A 27,963-nucleotide genomic window follows, 5' to 3' on the forward strand; every position below is an offset into this window, starting at 1 on the left:
GCGAACCCACTAATTGCTGAAGTGTCGGAGACGCGCCCCCACCGCTCCTGGCTCCACCTGTGGAGCCCCAGCGTCATGCGGTGGACTTAGTGGAAGCCAGGGAGGACTTTTGTTCCTGGGAACTGGCTGCATGGTGCAGCTTCTTTCCTCTACCCCTGCCTCTGGCAAGAAAGGACGCCCCTCTGACTTTCTTGCTGTTTTGAGAACGAAAGGACTGCATTTGGTAATACGGTGCTTTCTTAGGCTGTGAGGAAACCTGTGGCAAGAAAGTTGACTTTCCAGCTGTTGATGTGGATACGAGGTCCGAGAGACCGTCCCCAAACAACTCCTCACCCTTATAAGGCAAAACCTCCATGTGTTTTTTAGAGTCGGCATCCCCTGTCCATTGCCGAGTCCATAAGACCCGCCTGGCAGAAATGGACATTGCATTTATTCTAGAGCCCAGCAGGCAAATGTCCCTCTGGGCATCTCGCATATACAAGACAACGTCTTTAATATGGCCAAGGGTTAGCAATACGGTATCCCTATCCAGGGTATCTAACCCCTCCGACAGAGTATCTGTCCATGCTGCTACAGCACTGCACATCCAGGCTGAAGCAATAGCCGGTCTCAGTAGAGTACCAGAGTGTGTATACACTGACTTCAGGATACCTTCCTGCTTCCTATCCGCAGGCTCTTTTAAGGCGGCCGTATCCTGAGACGGCAAGGCCACCCTCTTAGATAAGCGCGTCAGGGCCTTGTCTACCCTAGGGGAGGATTCCCAACGTAACCTATCCGTTGGCGGGAAAGGGTACGCCATTAGTATTCTTTTGGGAATCCCCACTTTCTTATCAGGGGAAGACCACGCTTCTTCACATAACTCATTTCATTCATGTGACGGGGGGAAAGTCACTGGCTGCTTTTTCTCCCCAAACATATTTACCCTCTTGTCAGGGATAGGGTCAACCTCTGAAATGTGTAATACATTTTTCATTGCAATAATCATGTATCGGATGGCCTTGGTCATTTTAGGCTGTAATTGTGCCTCATCATCATCGACACTGGAGTCGGACTCCGTGTCGGCATCCGTGTCAACCAAGTGAGATAGTGGGCGTTTTTGAGACCCTGCCGGCCTCTGAGGCGCCTGGGCAGGCCCGGGTTGAGAGCCCGGCTGTCCCCCGGCAGCAACATCATCAAACCTTTTGTGTAATGAGTTTACATTGTCATTTAAGACCTTCCACATATCCATCCAATCAGGAGTCGGCACCGACACCACATTTATCTGCACTTGCTCCTCCTCCACGTAACCCTCCTCATCAAACATGTCGACACAGCCGTACCGACACACAGCACACACACAGGGAATGCTCAGACTGAGGACAGGACCCCACAAGGGAGACAGAGAAAGAGTATGCCAGCACACACCACAGCGCTATATAACTCAGGGATATACACCACAAGAAGTGATTTCCCAATAGCTGCTTAATAAATACCTTTTGTGCCTAAATTTATGTGCCCCCCCTCTCTTTTTACCCTTCTAGCTTCCAGGAGACTGCAGGGGAGACCCTGGGGAGCGTCCTTCCAGCGGAGCTGTGAAGAAAAATGGCGCTGGTGTGCTGAGGAAGAAGGCCCCGCCCCCTCAGCGGCGGGCTTCTCCCGCTGTCTGTGACAGAAAAATGGCGGGGGATTTTACACATATACAGTACCAGACTGTATTATGTGTAGATTTATGCCAAAGGTACTCTAATTGCTGCCCAGGGCGCCCCCCCAGCGCCCTGCACCCTACAGTGACCGGAGTGTGTGGTGTGCAGTGGGAGCAATGGCGCACAGCTGCGGTGCTGTGCGCTACCTTAAATGAAGACAGGAGTCTTCAGCCGCCGATTTGACCGTCTTCCAGCTTCTGATCTTCTGGCTCTGCGAGGGGGACGGCGGCGCGGCTCCGGGAACGAACGATCGAGGACAGCTGCCTGTGTTCGAACCCTCTGGAGCTAATGGTGTCCAGTAGCCTTAGAAGCGCAACCTAGCTGTGAATAGGTACGTTTGCTTCTCTCCCCTCGGTCCCACGTAGCAGTGAGTCTGTTGACAGCAGAAGCTCACTGAAAATAAAAAACCTAACATACTTTCTTTAACTAGCAGGCTCAGGAGAGCCCACTAGGAGCACCCAGCTCTGGCCGGGCACAGATCCTAACTGAGGTCTGGAGGAGGGGCATAGAGGGAGGAGCCAGTGCACACCAGATAGTATCTAATCTTTCTTTTAGAGTGCCCAGTCTCCTGCGGAGCCCGTCTATTCCCCATGGTCCTTACGGAGTCCCCAGCATCCACTAGGACGTCAGAGAAATACTGACTTTTGCTGCAATACTTACACTGCTCAAAAAAATAAAGGGAACACTAAAATAACACATCCTAGATCTGAATGAATGAAATATTCTTATTAAATACTTTGTTCTTTACATAGTTGAATGTGAAGACAACAAAATCCCACAAAAATGATCAATGGAAATCAAATTTATTAACCCATGGAGGTCTGGATTTGGAGTCACACTCAAAATGAAAGTGGAAAAACCCACTACAGGCTGATCCAAATTTGATGTAATGTCCTTAAAACAAGTCAAAATGAAGCACAGTAGTGTGTGTGGCCTCCACGTGCCTGTATGACCTCCCTACAACGCCTGGGCATGCTCCTGATGAGGTGGCGGATGGTCTCCTGAGGGATCTCCTCCCAGACTTGGACTAAAGCATCTGCCAACTCCTGGACAGTCTGTGGTGCAACGTGGCGTTGGTGGATGGAGCGAGACATGATGTCCCAGATGTGCTCAATTGGATTCAGGTCTGGGGAACGGGCGGGCCAATCCATAGCATCAATGCCTTCGTCTTGCAGGAACTGCTGACACACTCCAGCCACATGAGGTCTAGCATTGTCTTGCATTAGGAGGGACTCAGGGCCAACCGCACCAGCATATGGTCTCACAAGGGTTCTGAGGATCTCATCTCGGTACCTAATGGCAGTCAGGCTACCTCTGGCGAGCAGATGGAGGGCTGTGCGGCCCCCAAAGAAATGCCACCCCACACCATTACTGACACACTGCCAAACCGGTCATGCTGGAGGATGTTGCAGACAGCACAACGTTCTCCTTGGCGTCTCCAGACTCTGTCACATGTGCTCAGTGAGAACCTGCTTTCATCTGTGAAGAGCACAGGGCGCCAGTGGCAAATTTGCCAATCTTGGTGTTTTCTGGTAAATGCCAAACGTCCTGCACGGTGTTGGGCTGTAAGCACAACCCCCACGTCGGGCCCTCATACCACCCTCATGGAGTCTGTTTCTGATCGTTTGAGTAGACACATGCACATTTGTGGCTTGCTGGAGGTCATTTTGCAGGGCTCTGGCAGTGCTCCTCCTGTTCCTCCTTGCACAAAGGCGGAGGTAGCGGCCCTGCTGTTGGGTTGTTGCCCTCCTTCAGCCTCCTCCACGTCTCCTGATGTACTGGCCTGTCTCCTGGTAGCGCCTCCATGCTCTGGACACTACGCTGACAGACACAGCAAACCTTCTTGCCACAGCTCGCATTGATGTGCCATCCTGGATGAGCTGCACTACCTGAGCCACTTGTGTGGGTTGTAGACTCCGTCTCATGCTACCACTAGAGTGAAAGCACCGCCAGCTTTCATAAGTGACCAAAACAGCAGCCAGAAAGCATAGGAGCTGAGAAGTGGTCTATGGTCACCACCTGCAGAACAACTCCTTTATTGGGGGTGTCTTGCTAATTGCCTATAATTCCCACCTGTTGTCTATTCCATTTGCACAACAGCATGTGAAATTGATTGTCAATCAGTGTTGCTTCCTAAGTGAACAGTTTGATTTCACAGAAGTGTGATTGACTTGGAGTTACATTGTGTTGTTTAAGTGTTCCCTTTATTTTTTTGAACAGTGTATATTTAAAAAATCCCTGATCTAGAGGATAATTATAACAATAAATTGCATATTTATATTCTAATACCCCTTTCACATCGCAAAAATAATCCGGTATCAGTGTGCGATGTGAAAGGGGCCTTGGAGAATTCTCGGGTCGCCTGACCCGGTAATTCAACCCGGGTAATAAGAATGGTTACTCCCGGGTTGAATACCGGGTCAGTGGCAGTGTCGATGCAACCCGGGACCTATTTACTATATAGGGAGAGGCGGCACGGAGATGAGCTCATATCTCAGCACCGCCTCCACCCCCCGCCGCTATGGCAACTGGCACGGCATATTGCCAGGTCAGGAAGTCAGCGTTGAGGCTCCAATGCCGGATCCCACCCTGGAAGTACTCGTTTCCAATTCCCGGGTGGGATCCGGCATTGGAGATGTGAAAGGGGTATTAGTCCCATTCATTTTGGTACTAATTCCCACTACACAGGAACAAAGACATTGCATTAGAGGCAGAGAAGACCATAGCGAATACATAAAATCAGTGTACTTTGTAATCTGTGTATTTACACCCACTAGAAAATATTAAATACAATGAAAATGGGGCATGTTGTATATCTGGTAATAAAGGTTCTAAAAATGTCATATTTATATCATAATAGATGTTGTTCCCGGCGCTGCCTAGGTTTTTTCTACTCCCTCTTACATCCTTATCTATCTTATCAACACTTTTTTTTTATTATCTTTTTTTTCACTTCTATTGCTCTATTTTAGGACGTCCTCATCTTTTCTCGTCTCTGAAAGCCTGTGCATCTCTGTGTGCCTTTTCCTTCTTTCTTCTATACTCTAATATTTTGTTGCGGATAATGTTGGATAATGTTATTGCTTGATTTTCATGAGTGTCTGTTTTCAGTATGAGGTGGTGGTATGTGATAAGTTTCTAATAACTGAGAATGGTATTGCGCTGCGGAGTGCACCCACCCTTCTTTATCAATGGCTTTCACTGCAACATTTGAGAGGGGAAAAAACGTAAGTGAAATCACTGACACTGGAGGTAGTGGTAAAGGATGTGTCCGTGAGGGGAAAACACAGACAAATCATATACTAGTAGTTGTGGTCGGCGTTGCCTGGGTATTTTCCTTTCCCCACTGCCAGGCCCCCTGTAGGCATACACCAGAGTACACAGTCTACTGTACGCCTGATATGCTTGCTCCCATCTGTATGCTTGCTCTGATCTTTTGCTTCTATTGTTAGTGTTTTCACCATTCGATGGCAGCTTTCCAATGGTAGCCGCCATCGAATGCTGTGGATGCGACGGCCATCTGATATTAAAATACAGCTGAATTCAGTTGCTTTTGCACATGCGCAAACAGGATTTTCTTTGCACACGCGCAAGTCATATGAATGTTTTTTTCATCTAATACTTTTGATGCAATGGTTATTACTATCGCATCGAAAGTTTTGATGGCGGAAGCCCAGCCATCATTTGCTACTGGGTTTCCACTGTCCATCCCTACCTTTGCACTCTCTATTCTTCCCATGTCAGTGTGTGCTCCTGTAGCACCTTCGGGTCCATGCTCCTAGTTCTGTGCTATCAGTGTTTGCTCTGGTTGGGAAAACCATTGAGCCTCTGTCCAACCTTAAATATGGGGGACTGAAGAGACCAGTGATTCCATCATAGATGGGGACCCTGTACAGCTTTGTGCTGCTCCTCCTTCAGGAGTCCAGGTGGAAGAAAGCTAGCAGCAGGTGTGCAAAGTGCACGTTAGGTCCATCCTTCACATCACCATGATGACGTATTTAATCATTGCTAAATTTTATTATATAGGAGACACTGAATCTTACCCCACTTCCCTCCAGACTACCATTTAATTCCTGAGCCCACCAGTGGCAGCTGTTATGCAGGGCAGCACTGAATCAGACATACAGCCCAATTTTTTGTGGGGCAAGATAGAAATTGGGTCTCTCCATCTACATTGGCACATCTGGGAGCTATGTGCCATGTTTACTGAACTTAATCATAACATGATTTTTCTTACGTCCTAGAGGATACTGGGGTCCACAGTAGTAGTAGTGTGGCCTGGCTCCTCCCTCTATGCCTCTCCTACCAGACTCAGTTTAGAAAATGTGCCCGGAGGAGCCGGTCACGCTTTGGAGAGCTCCCGAACAGTTTTCTGCTTTTATTTTAATTGTTTGTTATTTTCAGTCAGGGCTGTTTAGGCAACAGCCTGACTGCTTCGTGGGACTTAGGGGTGAGAATGGCCCAACTTCCTACAGAATTAATGGTCCCATTTCTCTGCTGGCAGGACACTGAGCTCCTGAGGTAGCTATTCGCAAGCCAGACCATGGTGTAGCGTACCCTCCCGCAGCAAGCCGCCACCCCCTAACAGAGCCTGAAGTTTTTAGAGTGGTGAGTACAGCGCCAGCGCCCTGCTTAGCGGGTCGCCGGCGGGAATGGTGGCACTAGGGTAGGAGCGCAGCTCTGAGTGCAGGCTGCGTTCCAGGGAGACTCAGACAGGGCACACGCTACGGCGGGGTCCTACTGTGAGGGGCGCGCTGAGCCACCCATCTTACCCACACTGGCCACACTTGCTAACAGATGTCTCTACATGTTGTTTAGCACAAACAAAATCCTCAGGGCCAGTATAAATATTATAAAGTGTGGGAAGCCGCGCACCATTTTAGAGGGCGGGGCTTCCCACTGAGCGGATCCAGCAGCTCTCCAGCGCCTTTTCCCTATGCAATTCAAGCACAGCAGCATTACAAGGGACGCGCAGCACCTCTAACTGGACCCCAGGTCTCCTCAGCGGTACCGGGGGTCTTAGTGAGGGGGGAGAGCAGTGTACATATTACAGGTTGAGTATCCCTTATCCAAAATGCTTGGGACCAGAGGTATTTTGGATATCAGATTTTTCCGTATTTTGGAATAATTGCATACCAGAATGAGATATAATGGTGATGTTACCTAAATCTAAGCACAGAATGCATTTATGTTTCATATACACCTTATACACACAGCCTGAAGGTCATTTCAGCCAATATTTTTTATAATTTTGTACATTAAACAAAGTGTGTCTACATTCACACAATTCATTTATGTTTCATATACACCTTATACACACAGCCTGAAGGTCATTTATTACAATATTTTTAATAACTGTGTATATTTAGTCATCAAAAAACAAAGGTGGGGGCGTGGTCTGGGTGCTGAAGGAGACAGACGTGCCTAGTGTGAGCTCCTGAGCACCATAGCCCAAACTGCATATCCTGCAGCCTTCTGCAACTTCTAAGCCACCCAATTCACATTGCTGCCCTCCTTGCACCCCCGGCTGAGACCCCTGAAGTGCCGCGGAATCGGGGAGCAGTTTTAACCGCTCCCGCGGATTGCGGCCTACGGGGCTAGGAGAAGCCGGGACCTCGAGTTAGGCCTTAGGCCGGAAGCGGCTCCGGGACCCGCTGCACGGGCCGCTGACATCAGCTGGAGCTCCGTCCTTTCCGCGACCGCTAGCCGCCGGCCGCGACTAGAGGCGTCTCCCTGTCCCCGGCCCTGACAGATACATACCCGCCCGGCGGAGACTCATAAACCCGGCAAGAGAGGCAGCGCTAGCAGACGCCCGGTGGCCATATTGGATCCACTACAAGACACTGAGATCTCACTGCGGCCAGGCTGTTGAACGGGGCTGCGGTCCCTAGAATACACTCTGAGGCGCCTAAGTGTGAGGGAAGGTAGGGAGGCCCATGAGGCTTGATGTACCATAAAATTAATAATAGCACTCCCTTCACCCATCCATCAATCCAGCCATCCATCCATCCACATATCAAATCTGCGTTGGCTGATAACTTGCTTGGCAGCCTGGGGTCACGCAGTTATACCCCCATCGAACCATATCGGATATACTACCACTGCAAGTGGACGAATGGGTCCCTAACCTCGTACATGTTTGCCTGATGCCACCCTAAGACCACGTGGGGGCTTTTGCACGGCGACGACCCTCATGCTTCACAGTGCCGAGGATATGTGAAAGGGTAATTCTACACCGCTTTATTTAAAGACCGATCTCATGGTGAGAGGGATAAAGAAAAAAAAGGCCAAGACCAAGCCAGACGCGATACCGCTCCCCGCGAACCGACGCTCATCAGATTTACGCCATTTCCTAACTTCCCCAACCTCATCCCCCGCTGCTTCTTCTACTGTCCCGACCTCCCCGAGTTTACACGATCCGGTGGACAACATGGCCTCTCCTGGGACTCCGGTGCCCCCACAGGCCCTCTCTCTGTCCGCGGAGATAAGCGAAATATTGTCTCATGTAATGACACTTCCTACGAAACAAGATTTCTCAGCCTTGGAGACTCGCCTACTTTCCACCATTACTCAGGAGGTGACAGCGCTCCGACAAGATATGTCTCAAATCGCGACAAGAGTTGATGTCCTGGAACGCCATGAATCGTCTACAGTGGACTCTCTGATCAAATTTCGGGAAGTGCTATTTCACCAACGGGATGATATCTCCTTCCTAAAATCACGCATTGAGGACATGGATAATCGCGGCCGGCGAAATAATATTAGAGTCAGGGGCCTGCCTGAGAGCGTCCAGCAAACAGACCTTGTAGCCGCGTTATCTAAGATATTTGGGGAACTTATTGACCTGGATCCGAACAAGGACATTATATTCGATAGAGCTCACAGAGCCCTCCGTCCTCGAGGCTTACCCTCCGACAGACCACGGGACGTGATTTGTAGGCTCCATTATTATGCCCAAAAATAGGGAATAATGAGGTCGGCCCGTCAACTGGTCAGCATTGACTTTCAAGGCGACAAGATTCAGATATTTCCCGACCTTGCCTAGTCGACCTTACAACAACGTCGCGCCTTGAAACCTCTTACAGACTCTCTCAGGAAACTCGAGCTGAAATACAGATGGGGCTTTCCTTTCTCCCTCCAGGTCTCTCATGGCGGCAAAATCGCAAGTCTCTCTAGACCGTCGGACTTACAGGCTTTCTTCACGATCCTGGGAATCCCTCCGGTTCCGGTGCCAGACTGGGACGCCTTTCACCACCTTCCAGACCTGCCTGTTGTACTCCCTCCAGACGACGCGTGGCAGCAAGTTCGTTCCCCACGGATGCGGGGATCCACTCCTGGCCCACGTCCTTCGAAGCCTCCCTGAATGAGAAGCCTCGTCCCGAGTCGACGTAAATTTGCCTGTTACTTATGTTATTCATTGAGTCTTTTTCTCTCTTAATAGTGCTATGTGTTGCTCACGAGTGAGATCGTTTTTTTTGTTTTTTGTTTTTGTTTTTATAGATGGATAATAGTGTGCAGATGCTATAGTTTCATGGTACCCGGTTTGATAATTTGAGGATTGCCTGTACACTCTTATACAAATTGATATACTTATATATCTATATACTTTTATTTTTCATGTTCCACATGTACCTAGTGCACACCTCGGTAATACTGTATATTAATCTAGTTTCTATCTTGGGAGTGGTCGCTGTCCTGAGCCCCCCGCAAGACCCCACTATGCTGCATCCCCTGTTTCTTTGGATCGGGAGTCGGCAGGATTCCGCTCCTGTCCTTTTTGTAGTACCACCGCTTCTGTTTAATATCAAAGTATTTTTTGGCGGGGATTCCCACGCCACAGCTTTCTTTTTCTCTTTCCTTGCTTTTCCTTCTTTCCTATCTCCCCCCCCCTGCTATTCTTCCCTCACCTTTCCCAGAGTCTGCCGAAGAGAAGACTAATGTGAAGCGATTAGATCCGTCTGATAATGGGGGTGAATGATCTACACGTAACTACCCTTAACGTTAAAGGGCTGAATGTTCCTGAAAAAAGGTCTAAACTTCTCAAATGGCTTAGACATGAGAAAATCGACGTTGCTTTTATTCAGGAAACACACTTCAAGATAGGACATGTGCCGTCCCTAAAATGTCACTATTACCCGCACGTTTTCCTGTCTAACAATTCTGCTGGCAAGACACTAGGCGTAGCCATATTGCTTGCGCGCCACCTGCCTGTCCTCAATGTTGCCTCCCACAGAATAGCTGAGGGTAGGGGGTTGCTGGTGAAATGCGACATATACGGCCAACGTTTCTCTTTTTTAAATATATATGCCCCTAACGCTAAACAACCTTCCTTTATATCCTCAGTTCTAGAAGACGCGGAACCTCTTTTAGAAGGGGTGGTCGTGATGGGAGGTGATCTGAATTGGACCCTGGATCCCCGCCAGGACAATTCTAAAAAGATTTCCTACAGGTCGGAGGGGGAGCATAGGGGGATGAGACGTGCCCTGCTCGACCACCAGCTGATCGACACATGGAGATTGACACACCCTTCTGATATAGATTACACCTATTTCTCACACCCACACCAGACTTATTCCAGGATTGATTACTTATTTTTGAGTCACCGACACTTGCACCTTCTGTCTGATGCCTCTATAGGACAGATTGTATGGTCCGATCATGCCCCAGTTAACCTCACCCTACGCTTACCTCCCAACGCACATCGCCAATGGTCCTGGCGTTTTAACGACACTTTCCTGCAAGACGCAGACTGTAAGTCCCGAATTGACAACGCTTTGGACTCTTACATTAGTACCAACGACTTAGATGACATTTCCAAAGTCTCAGTATGGGAAGCTCATAAATGTGTCATCAGGGGGGTTTGTGTTCAAATAGGATCCTTCCGCAAAAAGCAGAGAGAGAAACTCCGAGAGGATTTACTGTCCAAGATACAATCTCTCGAGCTTCTACATAAAAAATCCCAAACCCCACAACACTACGCCGATCTCGAAACTGCTAGGGCGGCTCTGAATAAGTTACTCTCCGATAGAGTCAAGTTTTCTTATCGGAAGTGCCGTAGCAGATACTATCAATGGGGCAATAAGCCTGGAAAACTATTGGCCAAAGCACTTAGAGAACAACGTGCTCTTACTTTTATTCATACAATTAAAAACGATCATGGCCAACCCCAACACCAGACACCCCACATAGCCAGGGCCTTCAGGACATATTACTCCACTCTGTATAACCTCTCCGGCCCAACCGGAAGAATTGACAGGCCGTCCCATCAAAAAGCCATAGCTGACTACTTACGGTCCTTACATTTCCCCACATTAACCACAACAGCAGTAGAAGATCTAGATGCCCCGTTTTCTACTGAGGAGGTTCAGCAAGTTATTGAATCCTCTCCTAATGGCAAGAGTCCCGGCCCCGATGGATATACTATTGCCTATTACAAAGCTTTTAAAGAGAAATTAATTCCTATACTCACAAGAGCCTTTAACACCATATCAGATCAATCGCCCTTCTCCCCACAATCTCTCGAGGCCCATATTGCAGTTCTACCCAAAGAGGGTAAGGATCCCAGTCTTTGCTCCAGTTACCGGCCAATCTCATTATTAAATATAGATATAAAACTTTTTGCTAAATTGATTGCAAATCGCCTTAAACTATTGTTACCTGGCTTGATACATGGAGATCAAGCTGGATTTGTTTTAGGCCGAGAAGCTAGGGACAATACTTCTAAAGTGCTCAGCATGGTTCACTGTGCCGGCCAGCTTTCATCCCCATCAATCCTTTTGTCGACTGATGCAGAAAAAGCTTTTGACAGAGTGGACTGGGATTTTTTGACCGGTATATTGAGGCATCTGGGACTTGGTAATGTCTGTCTTCACAGAATCCTATCCCTCTATACCTCCCCGTCCGCCAAAATTAGGCTTAATGGCTCCCTTTCTGACCCCTTTCCAATTTTCAACGGTACGCGACAGGGATGCCCGCTATCTCCATTGCTCTTCGTCCTTTGCATGGAAACATTAGCCCGAAGTATTAGGGCTAACCCAAGTATTTCGGGCCTGTTGGTAAGGGGGACCGAATACAAACTGGCATTATATGCCGATGATCTACTCGCAATAATCACGAACCCGGTCACCTCTTTACCAAACTTAATGGCAGAGTTTGAGAAGTTTGGAGCCCTCTCTAACTTCAAAATAAATTATTCCAAATCTATTGCCATGAATTTAACTACTCCTCCTGCTATAGTAGAAAGCCTGAAACAAGCCTTCCCCTTCACCTGGCACGATCACAAATTAAAATATTTGGGGGTGTTACTGACCAACGATTTATCCAAAGTGTTCTCCCTAAACTTTAAACCCTTATTGACTAGGCTTCGCCTAGACTTCCTGAAATGGAAGAAATTAAGACTGTCCTGGTTTGGGAGGATCAACGTAGTTAAAATGAATGCCCTCCCTAGGATTTTATTCTTTCTCCAGACCCTTCCGATACACATCCCCCTGCTCTGGCTTCGTGACGTCCAGAGGCTTATCCGTACATTTGTATGGGGTAGTAATACACCCAGGTTTAAACACGACATTTTGTTCAGGAGAAAACAACAAGGGGGGCAACAACTCCCACACATCCCTAACTACTACCACGCGGTACACCTGAATAGGATTCTGGAATGGACGCGTGCCAAAGACCGCAAACAATGGGTCCTCCTAGAGGAGGGCTGTCTCCCACATTATATTGAAATTGCACCTTGGCTCCCTACCCTCCTGAAGGTATCACACCCCACGGTCTCTCCCACGCTCAAATTATGGGCCACGCTGAGATCCCAGAGTCACATATCCTCCAAATGGTCCCCCTTAACCTCCTTTCTCTATAACTCCGAATTTGCCCCTGGCTTCCAAGGGACTGCTTTCGCCCCATGGGCAGAAGCCGGGATCTTTAGAGTCGGTCAGCTGGTGAGCTCGGGTAGGGTGCGCTCCTTTTCAGATGTTCAATCCTCTTGGAACCTACACAGTGCTGAGTTTTGGAGGTTCCTGCAGGTCCACCATTTCATATCATCTCCTAAGAACTTCTCTGACGTAACTAGGGACCTCACCGGGTTTGAGAAACTATGCACCTCCCCCAATTCACCCACGCATACTATTTCACAAATCTACACGATGATTATGGAAAACTTTTTCCCACAACCTCCTACCTTCCTGGCTTCCTGGGAGAAGGAATTGTCAGGGCTACCTACACAGATTAACTGGGATTCTGTGTTTAAGAACGCTCAGGCGAGTTCTTTATGCATCTCCACATTAGAGACCCTTTATAAACTTATATATAGGTGGTATAGGACCCCTCGTGTTCTCAATAAAATGTTCCCCTCCCTTTCGAATCTATGTTGGAGATGCAAAAATGCCCCAGGGAATTTTATACATATTTGGTGGGATTGCCCTCTTATAACTCCATTCTGGGCAGGAGTATTTAAATGCACCGAACAGATATTGGGAGATGAGATTCCGAAAGACCCAGATTTCTGGCTCCTTAATCACACCCCCGCAGGGTCACACTCCTACAAATATTCCCTGTTAAGACACCTTAGCAACGCAGCTAAAGCGGTGGTTCCAATCCTTTGGAGATCCACCTCTCCACCCTCGATTAAAATGTGGTTCACAATGATTGATCACTTTTTAGACATGGAAGACCTTGTCTCCTTCTCATCTGGGAAAACAGTTGACTTCATAGCTATCTGGTTTCCCTGGTATGACTTTAAGGACACACCGCTGTATCGGTCCTATATTACGACATAACCCCCTTCATATCTATAAACATGCTAATATTCATACTTGTATCATTATTCATATCCATACTCATATTCCGACAATGATGTCTCTATAATATGGTCCAGACTCATAATTGGTGGGGGAGGCCCCTCCGTTCCCCAATTGGTCTGCCCTTACTGTGCAGACTCTTACACCTGACTCTGCCCACCCTAATTTTCCCTTACTTCTCCTCTCTTCCTCTTCTCTTCTCTCTCTTGTTTCTCTTTCCCATTCATCAATGCTGTTTTGATAATATGTTTTCTTTTATAAGTTTTAATGTTGTCAGTAATGCAGACAGATATTTTTCTACTAAGGGCGCTTTATGTGTAGTGTACTGACGAATATATGTCACACGATATTTTTGTATGCCCTCCTTTTGTTTTTGAAAATATTTCTGTAATGTTCTGACTGCTGCTTTAACTAATAACTAATAAAAACAGTTTACACAAAAAAACAAAGGTTTCACTATCTCACTCTCACTCAAAAAAGTCCGTATTTCGGAATATTCCGTATTTCGGAATATTTGGATATGGGATACTCAACCTGTATAAGCACTACTTAGCTGCTTGGTTGTTGCAACCAAGCTTAGTTTTACTACGCCGTGTGGCTAGCTTTGTAATGTGTTTCTCTGAGACTCTGCCTACATATACTGTGTTTCACCAGTTGTGGGGGAGGGGAGGGGGGGGGAATCCCTTTCAATCATGTCCAGGGACTGTGTTTCTTGCACAGCTGTATGTCTCTCATCCCCTGGGGACTCACTATCCTGTACTCAGGATAGTGTTCACTCCCAGTCCAGTGGGGCTGAACCCCCGTGGTTGGCTTCCATTAAAGGGATAATTTCACATCAACTAAGCTGTCTAATAATGAAAATGAAACACAATTATTGAGGCAGTCTATGGATAACCCAATACATAGAGATTCAGCTCCCATGCCTGCACCCCAAGCTCTCGCCATTTGCCCACAAAAACGTACTCTGGCCCAAATCATGCGGGATGATACGGATCCTGATACATCAGATCCTGAGGAGGGTGAAGTGGATACGAGTGGGGGAGATCCCGTCCTGTCACAGGGAATACAGGCCCTCATTGAGGCTATTAGAACTGTCCTAAATATTCCTGACAAGACAGATGAGGTTGAAGAGGAATCTTATTTTAATACTAAAAAGAAATCCTTGGCTACCTTCCCTGTTTCAAAGGAATTAAATGCCCTCTTTAAAGAAATGTGGGTGAACCCTGATAAAAAGTTCAGATCCCTAAGAGATTGATTTCTTCCTTTCCTGCAGAGGATAGGAAGAAATGGGAAAACCCGCCGATAGCGGATGCATCTGTGTCCAGGTTGTCACGTAAGATAGTCTTACCGGTTCCCGGGGCCGCGTCCTTAAAAGACGCTGCTGATCGCAACATTGAGACAACTCTCAAACTTTATACACATCGGCTGGGGTGGCCCAGAGACCCACTATTGCTTGTGTATGGATCACTAGGGCCATTGCTGAATGGTCAGGTAATCTAATTGACGGTTTAGGTTCCTTAACCAGGGACGATATTGTTTTACTCCTGCAGCATATTCAAGATTCTGCTAACTTTATGGTGGAGGACATCAAAGAAATTGGTCTATTCAAGGCACGCGCCACTACCATGGCAGCGCCAGCACGCAGGGGCTTGTGGCTACGCCAGTGGACTGCGGATGCGGATTCCAAGAAAGTCGTGGAAAGCCTACCATTCACGGGTGAGGCTCTGTTTGGAGATGAACTGGATACGTGGATATCCAAGGCTACGGCAGGTAAGTCTACATACCTTCCTTCCGCAGCAACACCAAAAACCTACTCCGACCCAACTCTGCAGTCCTTTTGGACAGCAAAATGTAAAGGCAAATCCAAGGGTTCTTTTACAACCTTCAAAGGAAATAGAGGTAAACCCAGAAAACCCGCTGCTGCAGGTTCTCAGGAACAGGCCTCCGGGTCTGCTTCCTCAAAGCCTTCAGCATGACGATGGCGCACACTTCCTGGAAGACAGGCAGGTGGGAGCCAGGTTGCGTTATTTCAGTCACATTTGGGCAACATGCCAAGATCCCTGGGTAAAAGATCTTATCACACAGGGTTACAGACTGGAGTTTCAGGAACTCCTGCCTCTCAGATTCTTCAAATCTGGCTTACCAGCTTCTCCAGAAGCAAGTTTGACCTTTCAGGCAGCAATTCAGAAACTGGTACAGATCCAGGTCATTGTTCCAGTTCCAATTCTCCTACAAAACAAAGGATTTTATTCCAGCCTATTTGTGGTACCGAAACCGGACGGTTCGGTAAGGCCCATATTGAACCTCAAATCACTGAACCCGTATTTAAGGGTGTTCAAATTCAAGATGGAGTCTCTGAGAGCGGTGATCAAGAGTCTGGAGGAAGGGGAATTCCTGGTGTCTCTGGACATCAAGGATACGTAACTTCATGTTCCGATTTGGCCGCCTCATCAGGCTTATCTAAGGTTTGCATTGCAGGACTGTCACTACCAGTTCCAGGACCTGCCGTTTGGCCTCTCTACGGCACCAAGGGTGTTTACCAAGGTAATGGCAGAGATGATTTTTCTCCTCCGCATGCAGGGGGTGAACATTATACCATACCTGGACAACCTGCTGATCAATGCGCTGTCAAGAGAGAAGTTGTTGCACAGCATTGCCCTGTCGACTCGCCTACTCCAGGATCATGGCTGGATTCTGAACCTGCAGAAATCTCACCTGGACCCCACAATGAGACTTCCGTTCTTGGGAATGATACTGGATACTGAGGCACAGAAAGTATTTCTTCCGATGGAAAAGGCATTGGTGATCCAATCAATGGTGCGGGACGTCCTGAAACCGTCCCGGATATCAGTGCATATTTGCATCCTAGGACAGATGGTAGCCTCTTAAGAGGTACGACAGTACGGAAGGTTTCACGCAAGGCCTTCCAGCAGGATCTGTTGGACAAGTGGTCCGGATCGCATCTTCACATGCACCAGAGGATGCGTCTGTCGCCAAAAGCCAGGTCCTCCCTTCTGTGGTAGCTTCAGACATCTCACCTGACCGAGGGTCGCCAGTTCGGGATTCCAAATTGGATTCTGCCAACTACCGACGCAAGCCTCAAAGGTTGGGGAGCAGTCACCCAAGGGGAACAGTTCCAAGGAAAATGATCAAGTCAGGAGGCCATTCTTCCGATCAGCATTCTGGAACTAAGGGCCATATACAACGCCCTTCTTCAGGCGTCACATCTTCTTCAAGGTCAAGCCATTCAGGTTCAGTCGGACAACATGACGGCTGTAACGTACATAAACTGACAGGGAGGAACGAAGAGCAGAGCTGCGATGTCAGAGGTAACAAAAATTCTCCTCTGGGCAGAAAGACACGCGGTGGCGTTGTCGGCAACCTTCATTCCGTGAGTAGACAACTGGGAAGCGGACTTCCTCAGCAGGCATGACCTCCACCCTGGAGAGTGGGACCTTCACCCACAGGTGTTTGAGTCCTTAACACGCCGGTGGGGAATTCCACAGATAGACCTGATGGCCTCTCGTCTCAACAAGAAGCTAAAGCGCTATTGTTCCAGGTCGAGGGACCCACAAGCTGTGGTGGTGGACGCTCTGGTGACTCCGTGGCTTTACCAGATGGTTTACGTGTTCCCACCTCTGCCACTGATACAAAGAATTCTCAAAAGAATAAAAAGGGAAAAGGTTCATGCAATTCTCATTGCTCCAGATTGGCCGAGAAGGGCCTGGTACGCGTAACTCCTTGGGTTGCTCCTGGAGGACCCGTGGCCTCTACCTCTGTGAGAGGATCTTCTGCAGCAGGGGCCATTCGTCTACCAAGACTTACCGCGGCTACGTTTGACGGCATGGAAGTTGAGCGTCTAATTTTAGCCCGGAAAGGCATTCATGACAAGGTTATTCTGACCCTGATCCGAGCTAGGAAAGGTGTAACGTCTAAACATTACCACCGTATTTGAAAAGAATATGTCTCGTGGTGTAAAGACAGGAAATTTCCTGCACTAGTATTTCAACTAGGACGTTTTCTCTTTTTTCTACAGCCAGGTATGGATGTGGGCCTACGTTTGAGCTCCTTGAAAGTCCAGATTTCGGCCTTGTCCATTATATTCCAGAAACAATTGGCTTCCCTTCCTGAGGTTCAGACGTTCTTGAAGGGTGTTCTACACATCCAACCGCCCTTTGTGCCTCCCACGGCACCTTGCGATCTTAACGTGGTATTGTGTTTCTGCAATCGGACTGGTTTGAACCTTTACAGGAGGTTGATGTTAAGTTTTTTACGTGGAAGACTGTTACACTGTTGGCCTTGGCTTCCGCAAGGCGTGTGTCAGATCTGGGGGTGTTGTCTCTCAAAAGCCCCTATTTGCTTTTTCATGAAGATAGAGCTGAACTCGGCAGCAATTTCTTCCTAAGGGGTGTCTAAGTTTCAGATCAACCAACCTATTGTGTTTCCGGTGTTACGGACACCTCTGCTACCTCTAAATCCCTGGAGGTGGTGAGGGCTTTGAGGATCTACGAGAAGAGGACGGCTCGTTACAGAAAATGTGACGCGCTGTTTGTTCTCTATGATCCCAAGAAAATTGGGTGTTCTGCTTCAAAGCAGTCTATCGCTCGCTGGATCAGACTTACTATCCAGCAGGCTTATTCATCAGCAAGATTGCCAATTCTGAAAGTACAGGCTCACTCTACTAGGTCTGTGGGTTCTTCCAGGGCGGCTGCCCGGGGTGTCTCGGCTTTACAGCTCTGCTGAGCAGCTACTTGGCATAGCTTTCCTCTTGTTTGTGTGTGCTGGTTCGAATCTCACCACTGTTCAGTTTAACCCTTCTCTTGAAGTATGTCCGTCACCTCGGGCACAGTTTCTAGACTGAGTCTGGTAGGAGGGGCACAGAGGGAGAAGCCAGTCCACACTATTGATTTCTTAAAGTGCCCATGGCTCCTAGTGGACCCGTCTATACCCCATGGTACTAATGTGGACCCCAGTATCCTCTACGGACTACGATAAAAGGATTTACCGGTAGGTAATTAAAATCCTATTTTTCGGTATTTGAAATACTCATTTTTAAAGACTACAGTATTTAGTTTATACAGGTTGAGTATCCCTTATCCAAAATGCTTGGGACCAGAGGAATTTTGGATATCGGATTTTTCTGTATTTTGGAATAATTGCATACCATAAGGAGATATTATTGTGATGGGACCTAAATCTAAGCACAGAATGCATTTATGTTTCATATACACCTTATACACACAGCCTGAAGGTCATTTTAGCCAATATTTTTTATAACTTTGTGCATTAAACAAAGTGTGTGTACATTCACAGAATTCATTCATGTGTCATATACACCTTATACACACAGTCTGAAGTTCATTTAATACAATATTTTTAATAACTTTGAGTATTAAACAAAGTTTGTGTACACTGAGCCATCAAAAAACAAAGGTTTCACTATCTCAGTCTCACTCAAAAAAGTCCGTATTTCGGAATATTCCGTATTTCTGAATATTTGGATATGGGATACTCAACCTGTACAGCCAACAGAATAGCGACCCATGTAATAATTTAAAAGAAAAGCAGAGAAACAAAGATTGGGACTGTGCCTCGGCATTGTCTTCCTATCACATCAAAACTGCCCTCAAAGACTAAAGCTTGAAAGGATGATGCATCTTGCAATTGGCTCTGGTTGGTTAAAGGGTGCTCTGCAGCCACTATTGTGATACAGAAGCCCCAAGCCAGAGCCTGACAACTACAAGGTGACAGGTGCTGTTACCATGGTGCACAGACCTAAAGAGACACGCAGGCAGCAGGTCTCCTACGTGAAGTGGACCTGTGAGTGGGGGGGAACATTCAATCCCATATTAACAAACTGCTGGGAGTGATACAGGTGAGTGCTAACCTGTTCTGAGTGAACTGCAGGTATTACTGGTGAGTGATGTACTTGGGGTCTGCGGGTGACACTGGTGTCTGCTCCTCCTCCTCTGGCTGTGTGTTGGAACTCGGGAGTTAAGGTGAGTTTTATCGCAATGACGTAAGTATTATTATTATTCTTTATTTATATGACACCACATGGGATCGGCATCGCTCAATTACAGAGTTAACAAGTAAGCAAAACATGACAGTGACTTACAGTTCAATACAATATAGGACAAGTAGAGGGTATATAAACATAGCTGCGTCAGTAAACAGCACTGAAATAAGTATCAGGGTGGCAGAAAACCGAAGGATTTGGTGCAATCAAAGGGAGTATTAAAAAGATGATAGGTTAAGTAAGAGTCGTAAAAGCACATAAGAGAAGAGGACCCTGCTCATGAGAGCTTACATTCTAAAGGGGTAATACAAATCAGCAATAAGGTAAATATGCCAGGTAACATCTGTCCACCTCCTGCTTTGCCCTCCATTCAGTCCCCGTTGAATATATATATATAGCTTGTCGCACTAGTAGCATTTACAATCTGTAGGGCCCTTTAACACAGAAGCCATAAAAAAATTAAACAAATGGGAATTTACAAGTAAAGTTATTCCTGGGGAATTCTGAAAGTGAAAAAAATAGTGTTATTTATTAACATTTAGAAGTCCCCTGGATGCCACCTTACTTGTGTGTTTATGTATTAAAGCAGTTTTGTAAAGAGACTACCCATTTTCTAGGCCTGCACTCACAGATTGGGAGTCATGAGGGTCAATCCAAATAGGTGAGAGTTGGGCCTGGGAGCTGTCCTCGTGATGAACTCACCCTAAATTCCATACTTGTATTGATTTTCTAGATCAAATTTGCATTTATTTTGTGCCTACCCCCTCATCTGGTGAAAAGGTAGGTAAAATATTTATTCTAAGGTACAAAGATTGGGACACAGTGCAGAACCTTTAGTACAGCCTTCATTATTAATAATCCTGCATCTGAAGGGGGTTAAAAAGCATAATTTGGTCAATAAAGACACGTCAGTTTTCAGGTAATGTTCTCTAGAAACCTCAATAATGGGGTAAATGACGTGGGACAGTTAGGAGGAGGCGTTGTATTCACGGGAGATGGGATAACGAACTTGCACATACTGTAAGAAGTAAAACTGTTTATTTCAACTTTTTAAAAACTAGTAAAAAAAAAAAGAAAAATCACTGGAAAAGTACTATAAAGACATTTCTCTGTAACCCACAATGGTCGGTATCCTAGTACCCACCATAAAACATTGGTCGCTGCAACAGGAGCTGTCAGGAGCCGGCACCTGCTGCAGTACACAAAAGCCCCGATAAGCCGCAGCCCGTGCCGGCTTATATGGGATAGCCCTGAGCAATGTCATTACCCGTGGTAGTGTACAGCGGGTAATAGGATACCGCCCAATGCTGGAACGACCTCAGTTTGATGAAAACACTTGCTTGCTGTCATTTTTCATCCATTAATAAAAAAAGTACAAAAATCATCCATTTGTCGCCTTTTAAAAAACTCCAATACATTCCTTATGGTGGGTGGTCTTCAGGTTGTCGAATGTCGTGATCCCGGCGCACAGTATACCGGCGCCGGAATCCCGACACCCGGCATAAGGACACATATTCTCCCTCATGGGGGTCCACGACCCCCCTGGAGGGAGAATAAATAGCGTGGCGCGCCACCGTGCCCGCAGCGTGGCGAGCGCAGTCGGTATGTCGGTATGCTGGTCGCCGGGAGCCCGGCCGCCGGCATACCATACTACACCCCTTATGGTCACTGCTAGCCTTCTATAAAGAGACCTGGGGCGGGATGTATTAACATACATCGCCGCCCCTCGCCGGTTACCGCAGCGATGTTGATCGCATATGTACAAACATATGCGATCAACATCGCGATGCGGTGACGGAGCCCCCCCGCGATACCTGTTAGGTGGTCTGCGGGGGGTCTCCGTCACCTCCCCGGGGTCCCCACACTGGCTAGATGCCGGGAAGCAGCAGCAGGCTGCCCCCGGCACCTCCTCCTCCCCCCTGCAGCCGGAAGGACGTCCGGCTGCGTTGCTAGGGGGAGGAGGACACTACCTTCCGGGTCCAGGGCAGCCTGGAGGAAGGTAAGCCAGGGGGAAGGGGGGGTCGGCGTCTGCGGCGGGGGTCGACGGTGTCGGCGGGTTGCGGCGGTCGGCGAAAAGAAGCCCATAGGCTTCTATAGGGTTTCGCCATCCAGAGATGGCGAAACCCTGGACGCCGAAAACGCTGCGGTAGGGTCTTAGTAAATATGAAAATGCGGTAAAACCCCCGTTTTCGGGGGTTTTACCGCATTTTTGCTTTAGTACATCCCGCCCCTGCTGTCTCAGTTGCCACTTTTCAGGAGTCCAAGGTGCTTGCTCCACTTTGCCATGCACGTTTCCCTGGTCGCATTTAGTACAAGTCGCACAACCTCACCGCAAGTAACACAACTTGCATTTCTATTGGATCTCGCATTTCTCGGGTGCGCACATTCACGCGATATATGCTAGTTTCATGGAACACACTCACTTTCACAAACTCGCTGGACTGACCCCTGGACTAGATAACTTGGTAAATACGACAGTGTAGACAGGTTACATGTCAGCCAATAGTGATAATCTGACAGAGTATTTAGTAAACTTATTTACTCTGTACAAAGCTGCTGCAGCTTGTCACAGTAATAACATGTGACTCAGCATAAATACACCGCTAACATTAGTAAATACACACACAGTGAGTCCCTTCAGGAAAGCTTCTTAGTAATATACATGCGGCCGGCAACGCCAGCTGCTCCGTGCTCTCACCTTCCTGCTCTCTAGCTGACAGCACAGACACCAAGTAGTGAGCGCCATCGAATACAGGGAACATAGACAGGCTGGCGAACTGTACGGACACCTCAGTGATCAGCTCCATGCTGACAGCCGGCTACTCTCACTGACAGCCACCTGCCTCAGCTGCTCTCACATTCTGCTTCCCCTGCATCACCCACGCCGGCCCCCTTCCACTGACTGACTCCCGCGGCAACCAATCAATACAAAACTGACCAGTTTATACCGGAGCACAGCACACTGTTGTGAGAGAACAGACGCGATTGGCTGAGCTGCAATTGAAGTAGACTGGCTCTGTAGTGTGATAAGTTATATGTGTATATAAGAGAATACTCTGAGGTGTATGTAAAGGTGCTGGCCGGGAAATGACTGCAAGCAACAAACTGCAGAGAGTAATGCTGTTATTTAACAGTATTGCTACCCTGTGTGATCAACTCTGCTGCTGTTGTTGGAAAATTACAGTCAGGGCGTATTGTCCTAGAGCTGATGCTAATGTTGTGTTCTATTGCCACTTACAGTAAATACCTCTTGTAGCCATTTAAAAGTTAATGGCCCAGATTTATCAAGCCTTGGAGAGTGATAAATTGCACGGAGATAAAGTACCAGGGGAGAAATGTATTACCCTGTGATATGGGGGAGAAGCGGTATCAGCGCACTTTATGTGGGCACAACGACGGGTGCAATGCGCCCCTGTCCATATCGGCGCTGCTATCTATAAGATAGCAGGCCGATATGTGAGGGCAATGTATCAACGGTATGCATCGCTGACCATTCCTACACCTGCAGCCAGAGCCGGCCCTAACCAATATGATGCCCTAGGCAAGATTTTGGCTGGTGCCCCCTACAGTGGCGGTTCTTGCCACGGGCAAGCGGTACTTTTGCCCGGGGCGCCGCCTTCCGGAGGGCGCCAGCGCCATCCGGAGGGCGCCGCACCAGGGCAAGATCCGCCACTGTGCCCCCCGTAGTGCCCTGCTGTGCCCCCCCGCTTTGAAGGGAACCAGACGCGTAGCGTCTAGTTTCCCTTCATGGAGAGGACCTTAGTTGTGCGGTGCGCGATGACGTCATCGCGCACCGCACAGCAAAGGTCCTCTCCATGAAGGGAAACTAGACGCTACGGTCTAGTTTCCCTTCGTCTAGAGGACCTTTGCTGTGCGATGCGCGATGACGTCATCGCGCACCGCACAGCATAGTGGCACAGACACTAGGGGTCATAATTGACCTCTAGTGTCTATGCTGTTCTATGGGAGAGACGTAATAACGTCTCTCCCATAGATCGAAGAGAACAGAAGAGAGGAGAAGAGCAGCGCCGCCGGCGGAGGGGGTCTGGATCAGGAACGGGGATGGTAAGTATACTTTTTATTTATTTTTATTTTTTCTTTCAGCGCGCTGACCACGCCCCCAATCGAAGCCACGCCCCCATATTTTGCCCGGGGCGCCAGAAATCATAGAACCGGCCCTGGCCCCCTAGCACCACCGCTGATTCTGCTTCTGACCTTGCACCTCTTTCCCAGCACCATCACCCCTCACCCATAGCAGTCCTTGTATTCCCTATTTCTCTGACGTCCTAAGTGGATGCTGAGACTCCGTAAGGACCATGGGGAATAGCGGCTCCGCAGGAGACTGGGCACAACTAAAAGAAAGCTTTAGACTACTGGTGTGCACTGGCTCCTCCCACTATGACCCTCCTCCAGACTTCAGTTAGAATCTTGTGCCCGGCTGAGCTGGATGTACACTAGGGGCTCTCCTGAGCTCCTAGAAAGAAAGTATACTTTAGGTTTTTTATTTTACAGTGAGATCTGCTGGCAACAGACTCACTGCAGCGAGGGACTAAGGGGAGAAGAAGCGAACCTACCTAACTGGTGGTAGCTTGGGCTTCTTAGGCTACTGGACACCATTAGCTCCAGAGGGATCGACCACAGGACCCGACCTCGATGTTCGGTCCCGGAGCCGCGCCGCCGGCCCCCTTACAGAGCCAGAAGCAAGAAGTGTTCCTGAAAATCGGCGGCAGAAGACTTCTGTCTTCAACAAGGTAGCGCACAGCACTGCAGCTGTGCGCCATTGCTCCTCATGCACACCTCACACTCCGGTCACTGATGGGTGCAGGGCGCTGGGGGGGGGCGCCCTGAGGGCAATATAAGACACCTTGGCTGGCAAATCTACACCATATATAGTCAGGAAGGCTATATAGGTGTAATAATACCCCTGCCAGAATTCCAGAAAAAGCGGGAGAAGTCCGCCAGAAAAGGGGCGGGGCCATCTCCCTCAGCACACTGGCGCCATTTTTCCCTCACAGCTCCGCTGGAAGGACGCTCCCTGGCTCTCCCCTGCAGTGTCAAGCTACATAAGGGTAAAAAAGAGAGGGGGGGCACTAAATTTAGGCGCAGTATATATAATATAAGCAGCTATAAGGGAAAAACACTCATTTATAGTGGGATCCCTGTGTTATATAGCGCTCTGGTGTGTGCTGGCATACTCTCTCTCTGTCTCCCCAAAGGGCTTTGTGGGGTCCTGTCCTCTGTCAGAGCATTCCCTGTGTGTATGCGGTGTGTCGGTACGGCTGTGTCGACATGTTTGATGAGGAGGCTTATGTGGAGGCGGAAGAGATGCCGATAAATGTGATGTCACCCCCTGCGGGGTCGACACCTGAGTGGTTGGTTCTGTGGAAGGAATTACGCGACAGTGTCGACTCCTTGCATAAAAGGTTTGACGACATGCCAAATGTGGGACAGCCGGCTTCTCAGCCTGTGCCTGCCCAGGCGTCTCAAAAGCCATCAGGGGCTCTAAAACGCCCGCTACCTCAGATGGCAGACACAGATGTCGACACGGATACTGACTCCAGTGTCGACGACGATGAGACTAATGTATCTTCCAATAGGGCCACACGTTATATGATTGAGGCAATGAAAAATGTGTTGCATATTTCTGATGTTACCCCGGGTACCACAAAAAAGGGAATTATGTTTGGAGAGAAAAAACTACCAGTTGTTTTTCCTCCATCTGAGGAATTAAATGAAGTGTGTGAAGAAGCGTGGGCTTCCCCTGATAAGAAACTGGTAATTTCTAAGAGGTTACTAATGGCGTACCATTTCCCGCCAGAGGATAGGTCACGTTGGGAAACATCCCCTAGGGTGGATAAAGCGCTCACACGCTTGTCAAAGAAGGTGGCACTACCGTCTCCGGATACGGCCGCCCTGAAGGAATCTGCTGATAGAAAGCAGGAGGCTATCCTGAAGTCTATATATACACACACAGGTGTTATACTGAGACCAGCTATTGCTTCAGCATGGATGTGCAGTGCTGCAGCTGCGTGGTCAGATTCCCTGTCAGAAAATATTGATACCCTAGACAGGGACACTATATTGCTAACCGTAGAGCATATTAAAGACGCACTCTTGTACATGAGGGATGCACAGAGGGATATTTGCCGGCTGGCATCTAAAATAAGTGCAATGTCCATTTCTGCCAGGAGAGGGTTATGGACTCGGCAGTGGACAGGAGATGCAGATTCTAAAAGGCACATGGAAGTTTTGCCTTATAAGGGTGAGGAGTTGTTCGGGGATGGTCTCTCGGACCTCGTTTCCACAGCAACAGCTGAGAAGTCTACATTTTTACCCCATGTTCCCTCACAGCCAAAGAAAGCACCGTATTATCAGGTACAGTCCTTTCGGCCCAATAAGGGCAAGCGGGTTAAGGGCGTGTCCTTTCTGCCCAGAGGCAGAGGTAGAGGGAAAAAGCTGCAGCATACAGCCAGTTCCCAGGAGCAAAAGTCCTCCCCCGCTTCCTCTAAGTCCACAGCATGACGCTGGGGCTCCAGAGGCGGAGCCAGGTACGGTGGGGGCCCATCTCAAAAATTTCAGCGATCAGTGGGCTCGCTCATGGGTGGATCCCTGGATCTTTCAAGTAGTATCTCAGGGGTACAAGCTGGAATTCGAGACGTCTCCCCCCCCGCCGTTTCCTCAAATCTGCCTTACCAACAACTCCCTCAGGCAGGGAGGCAGTGTTACAGGCAATTCACAAGCTGTATTCACAACAGGTGATAGTAAAGGTGCCCCTACTTCAACAAGGACGGGTTTACTATTCCACAATGTTTGTGGTACCGAAACCGGACGGTTCGGTGAGACCCATTTTAAATTTGAAATCCTTGAACACATATATAAAAAAATTCAAGTTCAAGATGGAATCGCTCAGGGCGGTTATTGCAAGCCTGGACGAGGGGGATTACATGGTATCACTGGACATCAACGATGCTTACCTGCATGTCCCCATTTACCATCCTCACCAGGAGTACCTCAGATTTGTGGTACAGGATTGTCATTACCAATTCCAGACGTTGCCGTTCGGTCTATCCACGGCTCCGAGGGTCTTTACCAAGGTAATGGCCGAAATGATGATACTCCTTCGAAAGAAGGGAGTTTTAATTATCCCGTACTTGGACGATCTCCTGATAAAGGCGAGGTCCAGGGAGCAGTTGTTGGTCGGGGTAGCACTATCTCGGGAGGTGCTACAACAGCACGGCTGGATTCTAAATATTCCAAAGTCACAGCTGGTCCCTACGACACGTCTACTCTTCCTGGGGATGGTTCTGGACACAGAACAGAAAAAAGTGTTTCTCCCGCAGGAGAAGTCCAAGGAGCTGTCATCTCTAGTCAGAGGCCTCCTAAAACCAAAACAGGTGTCGGTGCATCACTGCACGCGGATCCTGGGAAAGATGGTAGCTTCCTACGAAGCAATTCCATTCGGCAGGTTCCATGCAAGAACTTTTCAGTGGGACCTGTTGGACAAGTGGTCCGGATCGCATCTTCAGATGCATCGGCTGATAACCCTGTCTCCAAGGACCAGGGTGTCTCTGCTGTGGTGGCTGCAGAGTGCTCATCTTCAAGAGGGCCGCAGATTCGGCATACAGGACTGGGTCCTGGTGACCACGGATGCCAGCCTTCGAGGCTGGGGGGCAGTCACACAGGGAAGAAACTTCCAAGGACCATGGTCAAGTCAGGAGACTTCCCTGCACATAAATATTCTGGAACTGAGGGCCATTTACAATGCCCTAAGTCAGGCAAAACCCCTGCTTCAAAACCAGCCGGTACTGATCCAGTCAGACAACATCACGGCGGTCGCCCATGTAAACGGACAGGGCGGCACGAGAAGCAGGACGCAGATGGCAGAAGCCACAAGGATTCTCCGATGGGCGGAAAATCACGTGTTAGCACTGGCAGCAGTGTTCATTCCGGGAGTGGACAACTGAGAAGCAGACTTCCTCAGCAGGCACGACCTCCACCCGGGAGAGTGGGGACTTCATCCAGAAGTCTTCCAACTGATGGTAAACCATTGGGAAAGGCCACAGGTGGACATGATGGCGTCCCGCCTTAACAAAAAGCTAGAAAAATATTGCGCCAGGTCAAGAGACCCGCAGGCGATAGCTGTGGATGCTCTAGTGACACCGTGGGTGTACCGGTCGGTTTATGTATTCCCTCCTCTTCCTCTCATACCAAAGGTACTGAGGATAATAAGGAGAAGAGGAGTAAGAACTATACTCATTGTTCCGGATTGGCCAAGAAGAGCTTGGTACCCGGAACTTCAGGAAATGATCTCAGAGGACCCATGGCCTCTGCCGCTCAGACAGGACCTGCTGCAGCAGGGGCCCTGTCTGTTCCAAGACTTACCGCGGCTGCGTTTGACGGCATGGCGGTTGAACACCGGATCCTGAAGGAAAAGGGCATTCCGGAGGAAGTCATTCCTACGCTGATT

General features: G+C 48.5%; 1 protein-coding gene across 2 annotated transcripts in view; it reads right to left on the reverse strand.

The window, feature by feature from the left end:
- TMEM38B (transmembrane protein 38B) overlaps positions 1 to 27,963 on the reverse strand; it is a 272,063-nt gene that overhangs the window by 190,312 nt on the left and 53,788 nt on the right. Inside the window, exon 1 of one of the 2 annotated variants that reach the window (XM_063914143.1) lies at positions 22,195 to 22,418. The exons of the other annotated variant lie outside the window; for it this stretch is intronic. Coding sequence (XP_063770213.1) covers positions 22,195 to 22,303 — 109 coding nt within the window. The 5' untranslated portion in view covers positions 22,304 to 22,418. Of the gene's footprint in view, positions 1 to 22,194; positions 22,419 to 27,963 lie in introns of those variants that run through there. 2 annotated transcript variants of the gene reach the window in all.

Source organism: Pseudophryne corroboree, chromosome 1, assembly GCF_028390025.1.
Source record: "Pseudophryne corroboree isolate aPseCor3 chromosome 1, aPseCor3.hap2, whole genome shotgun sequence".
NCBI classification, from domain to species: domain Eukaryota; kingdom Metazoa; phylum Chordata; class Amphibia; order Anura; family Myobatrachidae; genus Pseudophryne; species Pseudophryne corroboree.